This window comes from Vigna unguiculata, chromosome 3 (genome assembly GCF_004118075.2).
Source record: "Vigna unguiculata cultivar IT97K-499-35 chromosome 3, ASM411807v1, whole genome shotgun sequence".
Taxonomy (NCBI): Eukaryota; Viridiplantae; Streptophyta; class Magnoliopsida; order Fabales; family Fabaceae; genus Vigna; species Vigna unguiculata.
In genome coordinates, this window is record NC_040281.1 from 40,623,574 (window position 1) to 40,644,246 (window position 20,673).

General features: G+C 34.3%; 1 protein-coding gene across 11 annotated transcripts; it reads right to left on the minus strand.

The window, feature by feature from the left end:
• Positions 1–148: 148 nt before the first annotated feature.
• On the minus strand, positions 149–19,309 carry LOC114176495 (protein RRC1). Of its 11 annotated transcripts, none has more exons than XM_028061550.1 (19): positions 19,172–19,309; positions 18,926–18,988; positions 18,342–18,428; positions 18,115–18,250; positions 17,886–17,931; positions 7,893–7,953; positions 7,650–7,802; positions 7,448–7,567; positions 7,194–7,359; positions 6,963–7,075; positions 6,012–6,083; positions 4,949–5,170; positions 4,708–4,766; positions 4,456–4,540; positions 4,219–4,356; positions 3,082–3,306; positions 2,193–2,995; positions 1,770–1,936; positions 149–843 (listed from the first exon to the last, which is right to left on the minus strand). In XM_028061550.1, exons 3-19 carry the CDS (start codon positions 18,414–18,416, stop codon positions 563–565), a joined length of 2,922 nt encoding a protein of 973 aa, XP_027917351.1. In that variant the 5' UTR covers positions 18,417–18,428; positions 18,926–18,988; positions 19,172–19,309; the 3' UTR covers positions 149–562. The 11 variants fall into 11 exon arrangements, with proteins under 11 accessions (XP_027917351.1, XP_027917354.1, XP_027917355.1 ...); XM_028061553.1 differs by having other exon boundaries at positions 7,448–7,564; positions 18,883–18,988; XM_028061554.1 differs by having other exon boundaries at positions 1,776–1,936; positions 18,883–18,988.
• Between the last annotated feature and the right edge of the window lie 1,364 nt (positions 19,310–20,673).

The window sequence follows — 20,673 nt, forward strand, 5'->3', positions numbered from 1 at the left end:
TTACACTAAGAAAAAGTAGCTGAATAAAAGCTACAAACTTGGGTACCTGGACGAAAACAAAAATAAATTAGCAATAGAAAAGTTATACAATCGTCAAAAACATTCATTGTGTAAACTAAATTATTGATTTTATCAAATAACAAGTGTGGGAATTCAAATTTCGTCCACGTTACTAACATGTGGCATTACGCAATAATGTTTAAAACTACAACTTACCCAACACGCAGTACAAACACATAACCAGCCGAATCTCCCAGTTAACTCTCAATTAGACAGAACCCTCTTGATCTAATTCATGGGCAAAATTAAAGATTTGAAATCTTAAATTACATGTTAAAAATATGGGGGTATCAAGAGCCAGTTACCATTTGGCACTTCAAAAGATTGTCTACAGTAACAATTTCCTGGCAGACGTTTCATCCCTATCTTCTTGCAGGTACTAATCACATTGCCAGTATATCCCCCTAACATCACAAAAAGCCAACTGTCCTCCAGACTTTTACAAAACAATATGCAAATCAGTAAGGTAACAGATATTTGTGTTGAAACACCTGAAATGTTCTTATTTGGTCCGTCTTCTTCTGTCTCTGTCCCTATCCCTGCTTCTATCCTTATCATGATCATCCCTCTCTCTGCTTCCACTCTTTTCCCGGTGTCGGTCTTTTCCTCTTTCAATATCAAAATCATAACTTTTGTCCCTTTGTCTGTCTCGATCCCTTTCTAAATCATGTTCTCTGTCCTTGTCTTTTCCAGATAATTTTGGTTGTGGACTATCACTTGGACTTCGGCTTCGGTGCCGTTTCCTTGAGACGTCATGCCTATCCCTCCTCTCTGTAGTTCTTCCTGCGATTTAAATTTTTACATCATTTGAAAGCTTGATGCAGAATAACAAGGAGAATAACACAAAGATATGGTTTTACCATTTTAATGACATTTTTTTTAAAGAAATTAGTAGAATGCATGGAAAAGGTGAAAGGGTTAGAGGAAGGAATTAAAAAAAGAAGCGAATGAAAGCATGCATATGACAACGGTTATGACTAGATACATTATGCACTTCACTCCAAGCATCTGATTCCTTCATTTTTTTTTTTATACAACAAAAAATTCTAGATATCTGCTTAACAATTTTGTTTTCTCTTTCTTTCATAGAGTGGAGATCAGGAATAGGGAGCTGAGCCTATGATGCCAGGTAGCACCGAAGACATTAAATGTAATAAAAACAGATCAGGTCGATCGTCCTCATTCAAAATGCAAATAAACTTCATTGTATAATTTACTATCCTGCTTTCTTATTAATTAACACCTTCTGGAAACGTAACATGGAAATTTTATTCAATGGCCCAGAAAAAAATGAATATGATGGACACCATAAATTGAATAATTGTTATCACATCATACTCTAAGTACAAATCCCTCATAAAGCCACTCAAAAAGTACCATCTCAAATAGGCAATAGGATCACATCACATGCAACTACAGTTAAGTTAACATCACTGAGGTTCAGTAGGCAATAAATAAAAATCCAAACTTAAAATGATCACGTTTCTTCAGTCTTTAGCGTGATTGCAGAATGTGATTCATACTTGAGCATATGAATGTCAAATTATTGAATTTTCTAGACAATTGTTGAATAATTACAATGCAATAACACATCTAAACCAATGTGCAAGTCATTCAAATTTTCATAATGTCATTAGAATGTCAGTAAATGAAAAATCAATTCCTTCTGTACAACTTTCAAAAGAAAAAGACAAATAGAAAGAACTTACTATTACTTTTACCATCTTCACCAGAATCTGATAATCCATATTCTGCTTGCAGCCGTTTTCGATGTGACTCCACTTTCTTGTCAATTTCCTCCAAATTTTTAATTCCCCTTTCTTCAAGAGATTCACGGTATTCAATTAAAGCAACCTCCAAGCGTCTAAGCTTTTGCCTGTCCATAGTAAGCCCCATAAGAAGACATATAATATAAACCTTTTACTGGTTGTACCATCCCCATCCCCAAAAACGATAATGATTTTGAATAGTTTTTGGGGATAGAAAATTATAACCACGATTAAATATAAAAGAAAACACAGATAGAACAGTCAAATGTCAGTAAATGCAAGCTGAACAAGAAAGGCTTCAGTTCCATAGGCAATCTAACTGAAAGAATGAAAGTGAGAAATTAAGGCAAAATATATTACAACCTCTGCTCTTCATTCATTCCACTGTCAGTGTGAGCTGGAAAACTTGTACCAGCTGCAGACTCTGATTCATCAGCTTTAATAAGACCATCATCCACATTATCACTACCAGAAGATGAGTAACTTAAGCCGAGATTTTTTCCACCTCTCCTTTGTTCATCGTCACTTTCATCATCCTCCCGAGCCCATTTAGAGGCTGGCAGAACTGGATCGCTCTTTTCCTTTTTTGTGAAGGCCTTAAGTTCAGGCTGTGGAATAGGAAGTGTAGAGGCTATAGATACGGAACTTCTGCTCTGTGACGGCAAATCTTCATCCCCATAGTGGTTCCATGCAGAAAGTCCTACTGGTTCAGGCTCTGCACTTGTTTCTTGCCGATTACCTGAATACTTGCCAGAACTCACTTGGTTGTGGGCATATTTCAGTTCATCATCTAGTTCATAACCTCTCTGCTTTTCTGCCTCTTCAAGACTTAACAACCGTGCAACCATCATTTCTCTACCACCAACAAGTGACAATCCATTGTGTCGGCATCGTCTTTCCAGCTCAGCAATAGGAAGACTCATTAGCTCCTTCATTGCAGCCCCTCGACCCATTGCCAATGCAGCATCTTGGTTGGTCTTGCCACCAACAACTATATCTTCAGAAGTGGTCTTCTGTTCAATCTCAGGTGCATCCCCGCATATAGAATGGAATGGACTTACACCAGAGTTCCCAGGTCGAAGAAAAGTAGCTCTTAAGCCATTCACATAAGAATCTGAAAATAGAAACCAGTCCGCCCAAACTTGCAAAACTTTCAGCACACGTTCCTGGAACATTTCAGACAGAGATCACCTACCAGAATAAGAAAGAAAACTAATATTATATCGTGGCTATCTACTATTGTTCAGTCTACCTTTAGGGCTTCAGCAGTAATACGCCCCATTATGCTACGGTACAAGTCGTTAAAACTCTCCATTATGTCCGGTAATGTTGCTTCAAACTTGGTGCGATATGCTGACGCATTTCTTACAGGAGCGCTACTATTATGAAGAATATCAGAGACAAGCATAAGCCTTGCAATTTTAGTAGGAATGGGGGTTTCTTTAAGTGTCAAGGATTCAGTCAAGACTTCAACTATCTGCAGTTAAGATTTAAAAATCATCAAGGAAGCATTATCCAAATTATATAAAATGAAGGATAATTGAATAGTAAGTGATAGTAAGAGAGTGATTACAAAAGACAATTCTGCATCTTTTTTCTGTCTATGAAATCGGATAATTTGTTTTACTCATCAGATTAACTTAATTTTTATGGTAGACAGTACATACATTATATGTTTTACTAACTGAAAGGGCCACGTGTGTTTATTGTAGCATAGGCTGAGCACATTTTAGCAAAATACTGTATTCGTATAGCTTTTCAGGAATTCTAGGGCCAGACCCATGTCAACTATGGGTGTTTAGCTTAGCCTGAGCTCAAATCGTATACAGGAGAAAAACTAGAAGGATAAGGGGGGGCTAACACATGCTAGCATCATACTTTTGAATTTGGACTAATGGTCAACCTCAACTTGCAAAGTTGCAGTATTTTCCAATTCATTCGTGGCAAGTCATCAGTAATTTTCTGTTTGAAACTTTGGGTCTTTCTGTTTTAGAACAGCTTAGTAATAAGATTATACTAGTGGGTTTTTATTTTGGTAACAGTGCTTGATTACTTACTAACGAATACTTTCCTGATAAAAAATGAGCAGAGATCAATACAAGATAAATTAGTATCTTTTGTTATGGTACAAAGTTGTGTGAATGGATTGATTATTTAAGGATGAGATAGCCCAGGTCAAAGACCCCTCTCCATCAGGTTGTCTAAGCCCAGTGCTAAGATTTGAGCAAGAGTTAAATTTACTAAAATGGAATAATAAATGCCATAACTGGATTGAGTAAGCAAGTGGGCTAAAATGGATTATCTGAAGATAATTTTACTGACTTTAAACCAGCAATTTCAATTATACTGAAGGTATTTCAATAGCCAATGAGCAGAAAAACAGTTCTACCTCCCCAGCTGCATCAGCATTATCTAAAGAAAACCCCATAGCCTCTTTTATCTGGCTCCTCTCTAGAGTTAAAGCACGAAGCATATCCTCAAATTCATCCCTCTGTGCATCAGTCAGTGTTCTTTCTGGCTCAACACGCTACAAAATTCAATCAAAACACAGAATGTTACATAATCAGAAGAGAGTGTTGTTGAGAAATTACATTCAACCTAATATAAAATACAAAAATGAAAGTACCCTGCTTCTTCCTCCAGCATGTGTGGAACCAGATTCCTTTTCATGTTCTGGACTTTTTGATGTTGGTAATGAGGGAGGAATCCATCTGAAAAAATAAAATTATCTTTGTCGAGGTTACACTTTATTACTAATGACCCATGCAATCCATTCACAACATCGGCAAACAAAACAACCACCAGTATTCTTCTTTCTTTTCTAATTTTTAACAATAATCAAAAACATAACACAAGGGAAAAATAATAATTAGAGTACCTTCCACTACCCGTTATCATGATAAAAGGTTCAGTCCTCCATCTTTGAAGGGTATCACCCTGCATTACACGCAAAGAACACATGTCACCCTCCAAAACCTCTTATATAACTATTATGTCAAAGAAACTTTTTTGCCTTTATGGATTCTTCAATGCTAATATACCGATAGTACTTAAGCATTTTGTTTAGTCAAAACATTCTCAAAAATAAAATTGCATCCTCAGAAAGGAAATTGTTGTACCTGGGCAAATGAGTAGAGTCTCCAAACGTAGTAGGTATGTTCCTTTGAGCCAAGGACAAACAAGAAGTTGAAAAGAGGATTGCCACGACCCCTCTCCATGATAGCTTGTTCGAAAGCACATCCTCCATCCAGGACATACAAAGCCATTGTATCAATTACATGCCTTAAATGTTCATCCTCAGGAGGTGTAACCATTATATCAGGAACATTAGGAGTCAGAACCTACAATAAATTATAGCAGGAATATTAGGATCAAGAACCATTACATCAAAAACATTAGGAATGTGAACCAATAAGTAACTCTACACCTAGTGTGTTTGTATCTCTTTTATATATATTACTACCATCTGTCTTTAGAGACAAGAAATAGGATTATTTCAAAAGATGCAAAAGTTGAGGAAAAAAAAATACTAGCGGAGAAAAACACAATAAAGAAAAAAAGGATAAAAGACAGCAAAATAAAGATCAAAAACCATGCAACACAGTAAGTCAGTCACATTAAAGATGTAACAAAAAACGCTCCCATAAATTGGTCAGGACACTAAAAAAAACTAAAAGGACTAAAATGCTACTCTATCCCAAATGAACTCAAAGACTACCGGTCAGAGAAATTTTTAGTATTTCTATCCAACCATATAAACTAAAGTACCCAAGACTGAGCAACATCAAAGCTTTTTGGTGGTCCAGGTCTTGGAAACTTGGTTCCTGCTACATGGTACTAAGAATATTTATCCATAGAGACACACAAAAAACAAATGATACTTTATATGATAAATAGAAAGATATACATCCATGTTTCTGTTAAGTTTGTAGACAGAACTAAAGAAAATGAACTTTATTGTAAGTGATCAATTGAATAACAGCAAATAAGTGTTTCACCCGGTAGTCAGAGAACTGCTATCTTACAATACTCAGTTTCCAAAAACGTAGATGCATTGGAGATGCATCAAATTAGTGTTTCACATTCAATTACAATTTCGATAATATTTCTCCTTGTATCAATGACAGTACAATATGTGACAAATATAAAAGAATTTAAGACAATCTAAAACTGAGAACCTACCAGCTCAGAATTCTGATTAGGCACGGATGTTAACGGTGGACCAGAAGGACCAGACAAAATCACAGTACTACCCTGCAAACAAAAACAAGTAAAACATGTTGTATATCTATGAGAAGGGCGGCCTGGACAGCAATAGACAACTTGATTTCACAAGATAATCTTCACATTTTAATAAATTATAAGTCGAAATAAATCATCAAGATATTTATCTTTCATCATCTCACATAGGGGCTAGAAAACACAGCAAATAGCATGGCAAGTTCCTTTGGCTTGAGATTTTTAATTTTATTTGAGTGAGAAGGACACGACACACAGGTGAAGGGGGAATGATCTAGATTAGGAATTATTTGACAATTGGAGTGGTAATGATGACAAAAAAAAAATAAAAACTTGGAAGTGGTTACTTATTTTAAATTAAATAATATTGAATGTACAGAGAAGAGATAGACACAAGAAGAGGAACCTATATTATTGCATTACTAAGTATTGAAGATTAGAATGATGCTAAGCTTTCATTGTTCAAGAAGTATAAATAAACATCCTCATAGAATGATACCATGAGGTGACAGCCGTGTCAATTTATAACAGCCTAACAGACAGCTATCAAAACAGAAAAAACTAATGAAGTTGACATTTGTTTATATTCTCGTTACAAATAACCACTTGAAAATCGTAATTGTTCTAAGAAATTCTTTATAGTAGGGTTTTTGTGGAGTCTTTAGTTTTTAAAAACTGCACTATAAAATAATTTTCATAAACTACTTCATATGAAGGAGTAGGGGGAGATGTCACAACGCTGAGAAGATAGCAAATAATAGAAAATAGAAAACTTCCAAAACTGTTTCAGAAACTATTCTCATAAAACTATTTTTTATTAGATTTTGAAAACAGTTTTCAAATATAGAAAACAGACCCTAACTCTTTTGTTTTTCAACAAGTTAACAGTAATACCTCCTTACTCCTAATGGCCATATGCCCTGGTGGAGGTGCAGGTAGTGCTTGCGATGGTAGGGCAACAGTCCTTCCCCATCCAATTTTCAATTCATATTCATAAACCACAACTCCTGCACAAACATTCATACTACGTCATTGCATTAACATATTTTCTGAAGCATAAACTCAATAAAAATACACGCTATGCTACAAGAGTTTGAGTTCTGATTTCCGACAAATGAACCAGACCTTGCATTTCATCTTTTGCTGCCTGTCCATCAGCTCTGTTCATGAAAGCTACAAAGCCACAGTTTCTTTGCCTCCTTCGCTCCTCCTCTGTCCTTGGCCACATAATCTTCACACTAGCAATAGGTCCAAATCTTCCAAAAGTACGGAGAAGAAAATTTTCATCGACCTACAATCATTAAACTGCCAATATAAGACTAACAGGTACTTAATTCTCGAAGAAAAACAAAGGCCAGTTATTGAGGGGACCCTCAAACCTTGGGTGAGAGATTTCCAACATAAAGATTTGTAGTCTGAGGATCACCATCATCAAATGATCCCGGAAGTTTACCACTAGGGTCAAAGTCATCAGGCAGCTCATCAAAGCGGCTGGACTGCTTTAAGGGGAAAAACTATAAGTACAACGGCTAAAAATTTGTCAGAAAACTATGAGTACAACGGCTTAACAGCATCACTTACAGCAGAATGTTCTGCATGACGACCGTCACGCCAATGCTCACGTTCTTGATTCCGCCTCTCCCTCATCTCTTGCTCATGCTTTAGCTCCTCCATAAAATGATCAATATTTCTTGACTTCCCTTTCTCTTTCTCCTTTGGCTTTTCTTCCTCTTTCTACAAAAATCAGCAAACAAGCATTATATCTGGATACATCAGAACTGGAAAGCAAAAGGATGAGATCAAAGCTTCAATTGAGATACAGACTTTCCTTTCAGATTCTTTCCCCTTGGTTGCAATTGGAGGTGGAATAAAAGATGGTACATACCTGCAAATAAAAATAAATGATAAACTTCCATCTTAATTGACTAAGCACACATTTGAACTAAATAAAATATTTAGAATTATCTGATTCATCATTTTCAAAACAGTCAATAGGGGTAATATCACCTAATCAAACTTCAGGGATAACCACTGGATAATCCAGCAAAAATCTTTCATAACACTCTAAGTGTCAACAAAATCTAAACTGTAAACTTGAATTACTGACATTGAATAAACATTTAAATCGCAACAAAAAAACTTTTGGGGAAGTATAACACCGTACACAGAACCTACAAGAAAGGAACCATGGGAAATGCCCTTAAATCCACAAAGGATAAATTTCCCTCAACACCCATCAAACAACTAGGGGAAATGATTGCCAATTATGAGGTAGCAAGGCAAGAAATTCCAAGTTTTTCTTAACTAACTGATTGCTTTCACGAAACCTGATATCACTAAAATTACAATGGAATACATATTTTCTAATGTCTTTAGGTTTAATAAATTGAGTTCTCAGAACAACTCTTTAGTTATTCTGGAATGGAGTGTGTTGAAAAGGTTAGTAGCAAAACAAGTCATGTAAGTTGGTACCGCTTAGATACCATGTTGATAAAAGAGAAACCTAGAAGGAATAAAATGAATTTCGTGTGTCATATACGCGCATGAGTATTCTTATTTATAATGAAGAAATACAAAAACTATCAAAATCAATATTTAATTATGGGAAATATTTAGCAAGATATTTCCCTATCATACTAATATTCCCCTCAAGTTAGAGCAAATGTATCATATGAGACAAGCTTTTTACAAGTCATCAAATCAAGACCCCTTGAGAGACTTGGTAACCATGTCAATCAGTTGGCTGTTAAAGCTAACAAAGTAAATAATGATAAAACTAGTAGACATTTCCTGGACATGACATTCTCTTTCTCAAAGTGACAACCATTGAAAAGAGTAAAGACGAAATAAGTCTCGGAGGATGGCATTGCTCTAGTACCTTATTGAAGCAATATAATGAATTTTGTGTTGGGTGCACATGAGTTCTTATTTATAATGAAGACATACAATAATAACGAACAAAATCAGTATCTAATAACAGAAAATATCAAATATTTCCCTATGAAAAAATATTATATCTATCTATTTAATTTAATCAAATCATATCTCTAACATAATCAACTCATACCTCTAATACTCCTCCTCAAACTGAAGCATATGTATCATACGAGACCAGCTTGATACATATGACCTCAACTCAAGACCTCTTGAGAGACTTAGTAAACATGCCAACCAATTGGTTGTCGAAGCTGACAAAGTAAATAATGACAAAGCTAGCGGATCTTTTCCAAACATGACTTTCTCTCTATCAAAGTGACAATCAATCTTAATTATGTTTAGTCCTTCAAATCATATCTTCAACACTCCCCCTAAGGTTGGAACACATGAATCACATATAGTCAAGCTTGTTGAAAAAGGTCAAAAGATAATGACAATTGCCAAAGAGTTTAAGAATCCAGGTGAATCTCAACCTCACATTAAGTATAAATAAGAAAGTTGAACAACATATAAGGATTTTGGATTGGAGGTAGTGTCAGTTTGGCTCAAGTCTCATCATTATTGATTCTTCCTTGCGAATCCCCCCTCAAAAGACCTAACACATTTGGAAAGCAAAATACGTTGAAAGGACACAGCAGCTGCGAAAGAGCAATAAGTGCTTAGAGAGAATCATCGTTGTAGGGAAGCATAAGTGCTTAAAGGGCACAACGGCTGTTGGAGAACACACATAATTATCCCACAACAAGGTGCAAATGATGGTTTTTGGCCAGAAAAATCTCTTTGAAAGAAAATAAAATAAAATCACCCAAAAACATCAGCAATGAAAAATCTCAGCTGAAAAAGGCTCGACAAAAAAAAAAAGAAATCCATAAGAAAAACATTGGTGGAAAACTATATCCGTAGGAAAACATCAATCATAAGGAGTACTTGTTGAAAAAACGCTGGCAATAAACAGTAACATTCTGGAAAAGGCTCGTCAAAAAGTCACCACAAGGTGAACAAAGACATGAGGTGAATCGTGACTACAAACAGAAAAAATAAAAATCAGAAAAATATTTACTTCTGTGAGCAGTGGGCCCACATGGAAAACACAAATTTAAGTTCCATTCTCATTAGGCTCTAATACCATGTTACAAGGATTAGAGACAAAATAGGTCGAGGTTGGTATCAATCTGGTTCCATGCTTAGAAGAGAGAAACCGAGATTGAAAATAATGAATTTCATGTGTTGAGTACACAAATGAGTATTCTTATTTATAAACAAAAAGAGATAAAATAATAGAGAAGAAAATCAATATCTAATAATGGGAAATAGATATTTCACTAATATCATAGCATATCTCCTTATATGATGTAATCAAATCATATCTCTAACATAATCAACTCATATCTCTAACAATAGTCGATCTTCAATATGCTACGGCCTTTCAACTCATATCTTTAACAAGCACGATAAGGTGGATAATATGTATCACGTGAGACAAGCTCGTTAAAAAAGTTGCAGGACACAAAAATGTCAGTGGTAAACAGCATTCGCATGAAAAACATGGACAGTAAATAGTACTCAGCCGAAAAAATGTCAGTGGTAAACTGTACTTGCCAGTAAAATGTTCGTAGACAGTATTTACCAGATAAACATTGGCAGTAAACCGTACACACTGGGAAAATGTTGGTCGTAAGTAGTACTTCCCGAAGAATAATTGGAGGTAAATAGTATGTACCAAAAATATATTCACAGAAAAGAGTATTCTCCAAAGAAAGCCAGCGGTAAAAAGGACTTGCCAGAAAATTTCAGTGATGGTGCACAGTGATGCAGGTGATAAACTATGATAATAACGGTAAACAATGACAGATGCGATAAACTATGACAGCAACAGGGAACAGTGTATTGGCATGCACATGACATCAGGGGAAAAGGTTGAAATTGGAAAAGCATACATGATGTCCAAAAAATTTACTCTATTGAGTAGTGGGCACAATAGGAAAGCATGAATTTGACCTCCCTTCTCATTAGGGTTTTGACACCATGTTGAAAGGATAAATGACAAAAAGGGTCATGGAGGATGATACCACGTTGAGAAGAGAGAATTAAAAAAGGATTATAATGAATTTTGTATGTAGTGTACAAACGAGTACTCCTATTTATAATCAAGAAGAAGTATATTAAAAAATAACAAATTCAATATCTGATAATGGGAAAAATTGTTAAGATATTTCCCTATCAAATCATATCATATTCCTAAATGTAATGAAATCAGATCTCTAACATAATCAAATTCTATCTCTAACAGTGTGTACTGAGTTGCCACTTAAACACCCCACCACTCAAATACTAATTATAAAAGTCTCATCAAGCATCGTATACATCTAAAAGGGTTTTCAACTAAAACAAAAATTCTTGATACAAATGTACTTGTATTCAGTTTTTGGTAAAAGAATAAACCCATTAAGACGAAGAGGAAATGGACATAGGAATCATGAGGAAGAGAATTCTCATTAACATAACTGAAGAAACAAAACAACAAAGATAAACAGAAAAATAAATGGAGCAAAACTGCCGAAATGGTATGTCAGGAACCATAAAAAAGCAGTAGCTTGTACTGAAACAAAGAAAAGTGCATAATCCTATCCCAAATAAAATGTGTCGTGTAGATCTAACACATGAAAAATCTGCACTTCATCCAATCAGGGTAGTCAAAATCAATAATATTACTCATAAAATCATAGAATTTTACAATTTCTGCCACCATCACGAACAATATTGATCTTGATGTGTATCTCATTTTAGTGGAATCACAAGATCACAGGGTCTGACCTGTAGGATTGGCTGGATTTACCAATCACCTCGTGCAGCTAATAACCCACTTTAAAAAGTATTGAAGAGAAACAACAACTATTTTCTGCAGATCCATTCCACATCAACAATAGAGCCCCACTTATTCATGTTCACTTGTGCCCTGTTTCTTTCCCTGCTCTTGTAATCTGTGTCTTCTGCATTCAAGTTTCCTAGTTCAAATTATTTGCTTATTTTAGAGTTCAAAATGGTTTATTTTCTTCTCATTTGGCGGTGTGCTTGTTCAAGTGCTACTGCCATGCTGTGTTTCTCCACTTCTCACTCTTTTATTATTTTGGTATGTGATGCTCTCACCGTTCTGGATTTCTCCAACATATTTGGTTCTATATGTTGTTAAATAGTGTGTGTCTTCTAATTTGGAATTGTTAACTTGTTACTTTATCTTTGTGATTGTGTTAATAGTTACTTTAAGGTAATTTGCAAGATTAATGTTATTTTCTATGCATAGGCATATATTTAAATACAATTTTGTAGTTTAGGTAGGGTCTCAATTGCATTTTATGATTATTCAATTCATACGTTCCCTAACCTTCACACTCAATTTTAACTAGCTTGGCTCCAACTAAAGGCATCAACAACTAGCATTAGTTGCACATCACCACACAAAAAAAATTGTATCGTGACTTCTACCAAAGACATCATTCGCTTGTGATCAAAAAGTGGTAGGAAGTACATTTATAAAAAAGGACAAATAAGGAACTCCATAGATAAAGCATGCAGCAAAAAATATTGAACTTCTTAGACACCATAGGTATCCTAATAACCTGCAAAATATTTCATTGGTAATGATTATATAAAGCCACAGTCCAAATAAATGATGTGAGGTAGGGAGCTTCAGACTCCATAAGGGATTTATCATTAAATAAGCCTTATTCAAGGAATGAGTAAGAATGGGAAAAAATAATTTGCATGAAAATATCCCAGAAGGGTAACGGACTAGGAGAACGAGGTTCCAAAAGAAAATGTCATACCCATTTACCCACCAGAGCATTGATCTTATACACCAAATTACAAAAGACACACCCTACGTTCTTGCAACAACCATATAACTCCCAACTCACCCTTAGAGCTTGTCTTACATCTGAAATATGAGCCAATATGGAATAGAGATTATCCCTTAAATCCTTTGTTCTCTCTTTTTCAGAAGCATCCGTCAGAAACACTTTTGGATATTGATTACAAGGCTGCAAGCCTTCCCTACACCACGAAATGAGTATTGGAAACATGGTTTTCTACTACAAGGGATGACACTAAAATAATCTTTATATTTACATGTTATATCAAATTCACTGTTATATTAAACACGCTGGTGGGAAGTCATGTTATTCCAAAGATACAGAACTAACTGCACCTTGAAATTAGCACTTACTTTTTATCATGCGCAACACTGGTCGTGGAGCTTCTCTTTGTTTAGATTATGTACCTACTAGATAAGTGAAGCAGGACAAAAAAAGCTGAAAATGTGTACTCTTTCAGTAGTTTGTGCAAAAATGTTGGAGGAAGCAATGATATCAAGGTTCTTAGTCTGACTAATTTAGTAAGGGGCTCCATAGAAATGACACCAGGATGAGAATATCCAGAGCATATTTGCTCTGGAAATGACAATGTTAGAGGTGGATTGAGCAATATCAATGCCTAAAACATATCTGAGTGTATCCAAATCTTTCATCTGAAACTGAATGTGAACGTAAGCATTGAGTCGTCTGTCAAGTTCATCACAGTAATGACAACGTCATCACTATGCACCACCAAATAAATACACAAGCCAAACTGAGAGTAAGGGAAAAAAACAAAGTGATCATCCTCGAATGACTCATACCAAACTAGAGTAAGGTAGAGCTAAAGCACCAAACTAAGGGCAGGGAGATTGCTTCAAGCAACAGAAAGAGAATGAAAGTCAAAATACAAGGTGACAGCCATCAGAAATGATACAATCAAGAAGATGCTCCATATAAACCTCTTCATGCAAGAAGGCATCTTATATCCAATTGGTGAAGTAGCCAATGGCAATTCCAACAACAGCAAGACATAGATGTACAAAAGTAATCTTAGACACACGGAAAAAGGTGTACCCATAGTCAAGGTCAAAAGGATATCCTGAGCAACCCAAGTGATTTGAATCAATCAATATTTCCATCTAATACACCCTTCATTGTGTAAACCCAACAACAGTCGACAGTAGTCTTTGCAAGAGGGGACAAGACGAGCTACAAAGTGCCACTAACTTGTAAAGCAGCCATTTTCTCCGATGTCGCCTACTATCAGCAAGGATCAAACATGGCTTCACTTGTAGACCTAGAATAGGCATGGAATCCAAAAAGGAGATGAAGGATAATAACGAACAGTATAGATAATGGGTTAGGACTGTAAGGGAACCAAATATTTTTGTTTAGGGCAAAGGAGAGCTCATGTGTAGAAGATGTCATTGAAGAGGCATCTTGAGCTCAACAAGTGGAACCATCCAGGGAAGCGACAATCATCATTTATAGGAAATTAGTGATAGAAAGCAACAATAACACAACCAAAGTAGGAATCAACATGGGAAACATCCAAATGGACATCAAAACCCATTGTTATACAATTTAGATGGGTTTGAATTATTACAATTACATAAGCACATACAAAATAGTGCCATTTTATAATATGAGAAACAAATTATTATTAAAAAAATCAAATAATTATGTTATCATAATATATCACAAAAATATTAAAATAATAATTACCAATCACCATTCATATATTTTTAATTCATAAAAAATAAAAAATTAAGAATTATACATGCATGCATACATGTGTGTGTGTGTACTATCACTCCTTGTCTACTATGTATAGCAACTTGTATTACATGCTAAAGAGTAGAGATGTTGCCTTTCGACAAAAATTGGATTACAAACTATAGAGCACAAGGAACTGAGAAAGATAAAAATATCAAATTAAAGGCAGTAACCAAAATAAATAAATACTTTAAGCGTAGTATTTTGTAACACAGGAATCAAACTTGGGTTAATAAAAGGCTCAATATAATTAATCAAATCAATAAAAATATATCATTGTATATCATAATATTAAACTAATAATTACTAATCACCCTTAATATACTTTTAATTCATAAAAAATAAGAATAACAATCATATATTATCACTCCTTGTTTGCGATACATAGCTACATGCTAAGATATGGTCACTTTTGAAGACAGGTGGATTACAAACTATAGAGCACAAGGAACAGAAAAAGATAAAACAAAATCAATATGAAGACCATAACCAAAATAAATAAACATGTTAAGTTTAGTGTTGTGAAATACAGAAATCATAGTTGGGTTATGTAAAAAGTACCAGTGCAAGTTATTGTAGATAAGCTATTGCATACAACTTTTTGAAATAAGCTCAAAACATCTTATAGATATTCAAAAGATAATATTCCAAGTTTTGCCCAACATTCTTACTTATAATAGAAAATATCTCTAGATAATTTGTTTATAAACTCTTCAACTCAGGGTCAGTAGTGAAAGCCATCATATTGTTATAATCAACAATCAAATGATTGAGCTAACTACTGTGTATCCATATTCTCAAGCTTTCTAGATAGATTAGAAGTCACAATGCTACAAACAAGGGAAATCATTGGAGTAGACTTTTTGGGCTTTTCCCCAAACCTATAACAGTCAGAGAGGTTGAAGGTTAGGAGCAAGAGATAACCTATGAATGTTGCACAAAGAGGCAACATCATTGTACCAGCTAGCTCGATCCTTGAAAAGAAGATTCATAGCCTAAGTGATCGACTCAGCCTTGACCTTGGAACTATAGTTGGACAATGATTGTACAGTATTGTAATTGGTAGATCTAATATAATTGAATTTTCTCATGGGATTAGAGAGATGTTTGTCAATGTCATAGTTGAAGCAAACTCCAAAGGGGTTCTGGATGAGGCCATGAGAAAACAAGGGCTTGGCGGGTTCGCTAGAGACAAACAAGGATCACAGAAGGGTGTCAACAAGTGTCATCAAAAAAGCTTCTCACATTGAAAAAGAGTGTGTGTGAACTCAATGTACTAGAAAAGGGTCGCCACATAAGGGTGATGATGATAGTGACACATGCAACAATGTTTGGCAACACACTTGACAATGTGGAGATTACTAGAGAAACACATGGTGATAGAGTATTGCTCACACTATTCATCGCAAATCCTAAACCCTTAAAGTTCTATAGCATTTTGATAAGAATTCAAGCACTCGGTAACCTTCTCTTATAAGCTATCCATGAAGGGGGAGAACCAAGCTCTTAAATACACTCTGTAAGACACAATACATGTGGAGAAAATAGAAGAATATTTCGTTCTCTAAGATGGTGTAGAAAATATAATTTCTACCACTCTAGCTCAAAGACATGTCCCTGACTCTTAGAAAGTAAACTTTAAACCTAACTCAACCCTACAAAATTTGCTTGTAAGATGAGATTTGCACCCACTTCTCTACTATAATTTAGCTTTATCTCTAGTCAATGTGGAATCTCCAACATACAAACATTGCCTCACGTTGAAGACTAGACATCTCAAGTATAGGATACATATTTGTGGGTGGTCTAATAGCGGCTAAATAGTAGGTGGCCCAAATAGACCAACAAATCTCACTAGGATAGGCTTCTATACCATCTTAGAAGGTGAACTTTAACCCTAACTCAATACTACAAAATCAACATGTAAGGTGAGTTTTGTCTCACTTATATACTATAATTTGACCTTATCTCTAGTCAATGTAGAATCTTCAACACTAATAACACAATCACCACAATCAATTGGAGGTCCACTTAGTCATGTAAGCAAAAAATATTCCTGGTTGACTATATTCTTAAAAAGTTTCATGATGTGTATACACAACCACACACTTATCTCTCTGATTTTCCCACATTATGACCAGCCAGGAAAGACCAATATATTTTCAGCATAATGTTAATAATTAAACTCTAATACAAATAGATATTGCAGAAAAAAAAAATCTCATAATGTTATTTTGCTCCATTAATCGCCAATAGCAACTAGGTTTTGAAGTGTCCTCAATTTTATCAATAAGGAGCTAAAGGCACACCCCACCAAAACCAGAAAGGTGCATCCAAGGCACCAAAGGAATAAACCAAACTAAAGGGCAGTGTCAACCAGTAACATACGGAGTACCCTTCAAGTATCTCACCCCAACAACTTTACACATTAATGTACAAATACAAAATCATAAGTAGCATATGTTTTAGCTATTAAAAAAGACTACAAAACAACTCATAATTGCAAGGAAAATGAAACAAAACTGCAAATAAGATCAACCATTTAACTATGTGACTAAGTATTCATAACTCAAAAGTTCCTTAAATTACAAGAAAGTTACTTGTATAGTTTTCATGGATAATGATCTATATACTACAATATTATTTCCAAGTTTCATCAGATGTCCATGAAGGATGCAATGCAAGAATACTGATTTATTATAACTGGACAGGTTTCTTAGGCAGGTTTGCCTTAAACAATTAAAAATACATTCACCAAAATTACCCAGAATTTAATTGGGTAATTAAAGATGTCTCTATAAGCACACAATAGCTATATCATATACTTCTCAGTTTGTACAGACAACTTCTAATTTTTATATTATCAGATTGAGAATTAACTTTTTGTTTTAGATTTATAAAACAAGATGACATTCAAAGCATAAGAATCAAGGATCTTGAGTTATGTATCCAAACAAGTGCTTCTGCTATGCAAACAGAACAAGCCAAAATTAGGTGAGTTGGAAATACTATAGGTCATCCTGAAATACCAGAATTATTCAAACAAACCCCTCCCCCCAAATGTTAATCATGTGATCAAATCATTAAATGTCACAAAAAACATGCATCATAAAAACTAAATTACAATATTCAATTCGTTATGGCTATAAGTACAACCTACATAAAGCTATACCTTAATAACATGTATTTTCCCTACTTTTTGATGCCTAATTAAAGAGCACAGAAACTTGGTCAATCAAAAGCATTTATTTACCTACTTCCCTTCTTTGGAACAGATACCCCATCTTTGGACTTTTCACCTGTCATCCGCGAAGGAATAAAAAAGGTCCATACTTTTATTAACATTATTATACAAAATAATAGCAAAAACTGTGTATATCCATAACATAAAAAGCATACAGGAACATGACTTCTAAGAGCTGAGGCAAAAGGAATATAAACAAAGAGGGGCAAGAAATACAGAATTCATGAGTCATACTAACCCTCAGAATCATCTTTAAATCTATCATTGGGATTAATTGTTCCTCCTCGAACAAAAGTTTTTGACCCCGGAGTAGTGTCTCCTTGAAATGACTCTACAAACTCAGCGTACAATCGAGCAGTCTCATCCTCCGCTCTCTGCATGAAACAAATCCCAACATGATAATAAATAGGAATGGCTTTGCCCAATTCAAACAAGAACTAACTAACTTGGACATATCAACCCTACCTTCTTCTTTGCCTCCTCTTCTTCTCTATGCTTCTGGAATGGTGTCTTTTTCCTTGTGATGGAGAATGAACTCATGCTTGCATCAGACTGCAATAAAACAATAAAAATACTTCATATCCTCAAGTCAGGCATTCACCCAGAAATTACACATCTTGAAACGATCCTAAATTCTTTACTCCACCATTTATCATTCTCAAAACCAATCTCAAGTTGTTTCAATTACAACTTCACATCCAGTCCGCCAACAAAAGTCACAGAACGCGCAGAAAACATATCAAATACAAATCCCCGTCAAACTGTACTCTAACCTATCCAATTCACTCAATCCTCAAAACCCAAGAAACTTCATAGTCACAAATGGAAAATAATTGGAAAATGCAGAGCCCAACTTCTCAACTCAACCACCAAAATTGACAGTAATAACCCAATAGACTCTCAGTCTAATCTAACATAACCTAACAACAACATTACCATACTAAACTCTGGCACACAAATTTTGAAATAACACGAAACATCAAAGTGTAGAGGAAATCGAAGCTACCTCCCCAAAAAGAGAGTGAGGAGAGCTGAAAGAGGAAATTCACCGTCAGATAATGCGAGTCCCTCTCCCCAATCCCAATTGAGTAGAATCAGAAACGGTGACTTCACTGAAGGGCAAATACATCACCTCATAGTATCAAATAATTATGATTATGAACACGGAAAAAGAAGAATAAAAAACAAACAAGGTAATCCAATTGGAAACCCGCTTTTGGGGCTTGATTACGAGAGAAGCATAAAATAGAGAAATAGTGAGGGGAGAAAAAAAGCGGAACCTGAACTCAACTTACCTGGCTTTGGTGTTCACTCTTTCCTCGGAGTCTCGCTAGTAGAAACGAAACGAGGCGCAGTAACAGTGATACAAGGGCACGCGACAGGGAAGGGTATTGGTGTATTGTTTTCTTTTCCGATTAACTCACCCAAATAACAAAACTAAGGGATTGCATTATTGTATTTTTACAATTATTCTGTGTTTTTTAATTTAAATGAAAGTCACTATCTTTTATCAAAATAAATTCAATATATTTGTAGATTAGAGTAACCATACTCTAGGTGGGTTTAGTCTAGGGTATGTTAAAAACAATATTTTGAAGATTTTAAATTGCCTATTTTTTATAATTTTTTTAATTTTTTTATATAGAGACTATTTGACACATCTCACAATTAGTGTCTAATTTTCTTAATTAATTGAAAATTTATTGAGTTCTTATTAATAATATTTGGTACAATTAATTATTTACCATTTATATGTTAATATTTTATATTTCTTACCATTATCATGGTATTTCTCATTTATATGATAATATACATGATAAATTAAGACCTTGAAACATTAGAAATTATCATAAGTTAAAAATTACAGAAATTAATCAGAAAGAATAGAGTTGTAAGCGATATAATATAGAAAGTATTAAGGTAAAATAAGCAATATATTAATGAATGTTTCAACAAAACACTAGTGATCTCTAAATGACATGATTCATTGCACATAATCTTTATAAAACATAAAACACGTTTTATAAATAAATGAAGAGCCAAATTAATTGTTATTTATTTTATTTGAACTTATAAGGAGAAATTTATAATTAATTTAATTTATATTGATTAGTTTTCTTTCTCTTACTCTATGTTTCAACTTTTAAAACCATTATGAAAAAAAAAACAAAATATGATATTTGAAAGAAAAAGATAAAATATTTGAAGTTCTTTATAATTTTACCGTCATTTCTTCTCTTCTCCTACCATAAAATAGTTGATTCAATTATTGTTAGAACATTATTGGTTCGATATAAATTTTTTGATTATATTAACTTTTTTTAGTTATCTTCTATTCTCTCCCTCAATCTTCTTTTATTTTAAATATAAAAATATATAATACCTTCATTTAATGCTTTATGTGATACTAGATAAAAAGGAGTGCACAAACTATTTAAGTTATATGTCACATTTTTATTTTGTTGAATAATGGACCCGGTAAATATAAATGTGACATTGTAATGGGATTTTATAATTAGGCTACATATTATTTTGTGTGAATACAGAAGATTCTAAAGAATGAAAATGAGAATGTTATGTATTATGCATGGCTTTTTACCTCTTACCCTGATTGAGAAAATAAGAAACATATACAAAAGATGGAAAATAAAAGGAAAGGTGAGGGATGCAAATTACAACTAATTTCAAATGTTCATTCATATTCTTCTTATGTTGAGCTACGCACAAATAATTAGTTGACAAACTAGACAAATGTTTTTGAGATATCTAGTCCTTTAAAGTTTAACAAATGAAAACA

Excerpts from the sequence above, each read along its gene's own strand:
- LOC114176495 (XM_028061550.1), bottom strand. The coding sequence starts at position 18,416 with ATGAGTTCATTCTCCATCACAAGGAAAAAGACACCATTCCAGAAGCAT. Across the intron at positions 6,084-6,962 it reads TGGCCATTAGGAGTAAGGAG|GGTAGTACTGTGATTTTGTC; the intron begins GTATTACTGTTA and ends TTTTGTTTGCAG. Across the intron at positions 5,171-6,011 it reads CTAATCAGAATTCTGAGCTG|GTTCTGACTCCTAATGTTCC; the intron begins GTAGGTTCTCAG and ends AATTTATTGTAG.